The sequence below is a fragment of the Cebus imitator genome, unplaced genomic scaffold (genome assembly GCF_001604975.1).
Source record: "Cebus imitator isolate Cc_AM_T3 unplaced genomic scaffold, Cebus_imitator-1.0 Scaffold50, whole genome shotgun sequence".
In the NCBI taxonomy this organism is placed as follows: Eukaryota; Metazoa; Chordata; class Mammalia; order Primates; family Cebidae; genus Cebus; species Cebus imitator.
Window position 1 is genome coordinate 3252965 of NW_016107365.1, and position 5110 is coordinate 3258074.

Here is a 5110-nt window from a genome sequence, read left to right on the forward strand (position 1 = left end):
ACCAGGATGGTCTCGATCTCTTGACCTCGTGATCCACCCGCCTCGGCCTCCCAAAGTGCTGAGATTACAGGCTTGAGCCACCGCGCCCGGCCTATAATTATTGTTTTTTGAAATAAATTTACTCAGAGGGATTGTTATACTTTCTATAAATCATTAATTATAACATAAGTACTGATTTTTCTGTGTTTTTATGGTATTTTTATACTTTTAAGAATTTTGCTTTTCACTTAATGTATGGAAAGATATTGCTAGTTAATGTGTTTTCTTTCTCTCTTTTTAGATATATATCTGCCTGTGATTGGTCAGTCCCCTGTAGTTGATAAAAAGTTTTTGCTACTTCAAGGACTTGTAGAAAAAGAGATTGATTACCAAAGAGAATTGTTAGAAACCTTGGGGATGATGGATATGCTTTTTGCCACCATGAGAGGGAAGGAAGGCACTTCTGTGTTGGAACATACATCTGATGGTTTTCCAGAGAATAAGAAGATAGAATCATAGTGTCTGCTAAATAAGACATATAAGAACTCTGAAGTTGGAATAGATTTGCCTCTATTAAATGTTGGAAAGAGACTCTCTTTGATACATTAAAAAAACTATTTACAGAAGCAGTTCTGTGGAAGAGACTGGAATAATTGTGGTCAGAAAACAAGTACCTGTTTTAAGTAAGACATGGTTTTCCATGTGCTATTTTGAATTATTTTATAGCATCTTCACCTAGACGATCTCAATTGTCTTGGACATAGAGTAGGTTTGTGTGGGATGAGTTGATATTAATTTTAGTACAGGAGTATTCTGTATCAATATTTGGGTTGGTATTCAGATGGGAATTCAAATATGAATCCTCTCTGGAGAGGATCCAACTGGGAATCCTGCTAAAGGAACACAGTCTTGTATTACTTCTGGAAAACAACAGCAAAAACAAATGGCAACAACAAAAAGCCTCTTTCTTGATGCTAATCAGTGCCTTTGGGATTTCTAGGCCCTCGTGTAGCTTGCTTCCTCTCTCCTTGATGTCGACACTTGTCTTAGATCACATGCCCTGCCTCAGCTGGTAATGGGAGCGCAGCTGTTCCAAGTATGGCAAGTAAGTGGTCAGCTCTGAAGAACTGATACTAGCTAGATTTGTATTCAGAGTGTGAGAGCAAGGTCTACAGATAGACCTGATTGGACTACTTTTTCTTCTCTTCATGCAGCCTTTCTAACAAGTTTTCACTGTGTTTCAGGTCAGAGAAATGATAGAATTTGTCATTTTTCTTATAATAAATAGCCTTTCAAACTATTCTTCATATGTTTTGAGCTTATCTTATAGCTACCTAATCCTCTGAAAACTATTTTCTCTGATTTGTATTTAGATATTCCCCCCATTCTTCACAATCATATTGTGTTTTAGAACCCCAATCCAGAGCAGTTTGCTTTGAAAAGTAGTTGTTTTTGAAAGTTTAATGTAAATATTATTTTTTAGAATTTTTTTTTTTTGAAAGAGTCTCGTTCTATTGCTGGAATGCAGTAGAGAAGTGCAGTGGCGCAGGCTTGGCTCACTGCAACCTCTGCCCTCGCAGGTTCAAGCGATTCTCCTGCCTCAGCCTCCTGAGTAGCTGGGATTGCAGGTGTGTGCCACCATGCCTGGCTAATTTTTGTACTTTTAGTAGAGACAGGGTTTCACCATACTGGCCAGGCTGGTCTCGAACTCCTGACCTCAAGTGATCCACCTGCCTAGTCCTTCCAAAGTGCTGGGATTAAAGGCATGAGCCACGGCACCCAGCCTGTAAATATTATTATTATTTTATAAAGACATTCTTACTTTCTTGGCTTTTTGATGTATCCATTCCGGATGGGTAATTGTTGGCTAGTAACTCCTAGTACACTGATTTCACAGTTGCTACCTCTCCTACCTTTCTCTAATTCTTACCCCAACTAAAGTAGTTAAAAATCAGTAAGAAAAATGTCTTGAGCTAGAAGAACCTGTAGAGGAAGATTTTGTAATGCGAATCTGCTTTCATAATTTTAGTTCTGTAAATTCAGGGTTTTTTTAAGTAGAAAAAATATTTAATATGTTCTAGGAAGATTATTAAGTAAAAATTAAATAAACATATTAATTTAATATTTAGGCTAACATTAACATTTAAATTAATATACTAAGTGAATATACTTAATATGTTCTAGTACAGGTATGCTCAGAAATAGGGCCAGTTTCCCTTTCATGAACTGATTTCAGCAATCATACAGCACAGTGGCCTGTAAGGAACCAGCAGTGTGCTTCTCTGCATAATTATGAATTTAGTCAAGATCAGAAGCTGTGTTTTGGGGTTAAGAAGGGTTAATTTATTTAAATAAAGTTTCTATTTAAAAACTTTTTAAAAACATTAATGCCATAAGTATTCTGATAATTTGCATAGTAGTAACATGACAAAGGTTTTCTCATACGTCATTTCATTTGATTCTCACCGCAGCCATCCAAGATTGATATTATTTTCATTTAACACTGAATTAACTAAAGTAGTTGATTCACTCTCCAAGTCCCTGAGTGTGAGCTCTTCATCCTAGCACTGTGAAGTAGTTTGCCTGCTGGGGCCTAAACTACTCATTCCCTTGACAAAACTTCAGAGTGCTGCAGTTCTCAAAATATGTAACGGATACACATTTTCAAAAAGGTTAGGAAGCACTTCCCATAGCCATCAGTACTTAAATTCAGGAGTACTTTTTGTTGTGTTTGTTTTGTTTTGTTTTTAGAGACAAGGTCTCATTCCGTTGCACAGGCTGGAGTGTAGTGGTGCGATCATAGCTCACTGCTACTTTGGCCTCCTAGGTTGAAGCTATCCTCCCACCTTAGCCTCCTGAGAAGCTGAGACTACAGACATGAGCTACCATGCCTGGCTAATTTTTTATTTTGATTTTTTGAGAGAAGAGGTCTCACTATGTTGCCCAGGCCTCAGGCAATCTCCTGGTCTCAAGCGAACTTCCAACCTCAGCCTCCCAAATGACTGGGATGAAAGGCATGAGCCATGCTCCCAGCAGGAATGGTTATTATATTCACTGAGACAAACTGTAGTATTTGCTCTTTGAAGTACTTAAACATAATTGGCATATTACAATATGTGACACTGGCCTTGAGATTCTAATTTAAAATGCTTAACAAGAGTTTTAGACTTGTGAGTTTTAGTTGAAAGGTATTTTAAAATGTTACTAAGTCTGCAAAAGTACTGAAATGTTTCAGGGAACTTGGAAAGTCACTGTATGTTTCATGTATTATATTTATGGGAGTTAAGAACTTGGGAAGGTTTTACTAATGGGGTCAAGCATTTGCAGTGCTGCTTATAAGATATAAATACTATTAAGTTGTTTAAAGGAATTTGGATTGTAAATGGGACTGTTAAAACAAATTTAGTGTGTTCAACTTAAATGGATTCTATCTAAAATACCCTGATGGCACCTTTACATTCTAAGAGGGTATTTCATTTTCTATGAACAAAATACCCTCTTAGACACTAAAAAGCCACATCCCTGTTTCCTCTGCTATAGTTAACTAGACATGATGGTACAACTGACTCAACCCTTCTCTAAGCAGGGATTTGTAATTGGGATTTCTAGTGAAATTTTTGATCTGGGAAAATGGGAGGCTGGGAATGCTAGGTCTGGGTCATCAGCGGAGAAAGTTGGTTTGTAGAGAGGAAGAAGAATGAAACCTAAGTACAAAGAAAATAAAGATTATCCTGCTTTAATAGATCAGACTAGAGGAGAGAGAAACCACCTTAGCTCCTGATGACTTCTATTGCCCTATTCTGGTTGTACCTCTTCCCCCTGGGGTCTGCGATGTTCTTTGGATTCTTTCTATCACTTGTTTGCTGACTGTGAGTGGGTTTCTCTTATTTACAACCAAATGACTCTGAAAACACTAATCCACTTGTCCTGAGATTTATTGAGACCCATTAGAGGACAGGGAATTAAGGTTATAGCAATGAACAAAATAGACAAAAATATCTCCCTCAATATTCTGACTGAGGGAGATAGTAAACAAGTACATGCGTAGTGGGGTCAGGTGGTGGTAAATGTGACAGAGACCAATCAGGCAGGGGAGGGAGATGGCAAACGTCGGGGTGATAGTAGGTGTGGTGCAGTTTTAAATAGAGTAGTTAGGGGAGACCTCACTGGGGTGACAGTTGAGCAAAGTTCTATAGGAAGTGAAGGATCCTCATTGCCATCTAGGGGCAGGGTGCAGAAGAAGCATGACTGGGGAGTTAGGAATGGCAAGGTGGCCCATTTAGCTGGCATGGAACAAGGGAGGGGAGAGTAGTAAGATAAAGAATGGGGTAGAAACTGGAGATGGTGGATTTTGACAGTTCTGTAGGGAGTTTTGCCATAAAAGGGAATAGCAAAATTGGGCAATGGCTGGAGGGATGTGGGGTCAAGAGTTTTTTTTTTTTTTTAATTAGGTATAATTGATATGCTATAAACTATGCATATCTAAAGTGTTCATTTGATATGTTTTGACATTTATACACCCTTGAAACCACAATTAAGTTAATGAACATGTTTAATACCCTCAAAAGTTTCCTCCCACCCTTGGTAATCCATCCCATGTTCCCTTCCTCTCAGGCAACTACAGATCTACTTTCTGTCACTATGGATTAATGTTCATTTTCTAGAACTTTATAAAATTGGTCTCCATTTATAAAATGGAATCAGAATTTAGGCTTGGGGGGGTCTGGCATCTTTCATAATTGTTTTGAGATTTATAATTTGAGATTTATAATTCGTTTGAGATTTAAGTTGGGAACAATGACAGAATGAATGTTTGTCAATGGGGATAATCCTGTAGAGAAGGAAAAACATGATATAGGATCCAGGGGAGGTGGAGCGTTGGCTGGGAGGTGATGATGGGGTCAAGTGCCGAAGTGGAAGATTTGGCTTAGATAGGAGAAGATAGGAGAATAATAATTTGGGCATGGTTCAGGAGGGAAGGCATATATGGGCACAGATGCAATTAGGTAGGTAGATGTGATAGTGAGGGTTTGTGGAGGTTCACTTGGTATCTCTTCACTGGAAAAAACCCTAGCAGGTAACTAACTGAATTGAGGTTAGAGGAAGAGCAGGTGGAGGTGTTGGAAGTTTG

The 5110-nt window shown here is 38.4% G+C and overlaps 1 protein-coding gene across 2 annotated transcripts in view; it reads left to right on the top strand.

The window, feature by feature from the left end:
* Window positions 1-3432, top strand: part of UTP15 (UTP15 small subunit processome component) — an 18082-nt gene extending 14650 nt beyond the window's left edge. For both annotated transcript variants that reach the window (XM_037738167.1, XM_017527636.2), the window contains exon 13: window positions 281-3432. In XM_037738167.1, coding sequence (XP_037594095.1) covers window positions 281-498 — 218 coding nt within the window. In that variant the 3' untranslated portion in view covers window positions 499-3432. The remainder of the gene's footprint in view (window positions 1-280) is intronic.
* Window positions 3433-5110: the final 1678 nt, after the last annotated feature.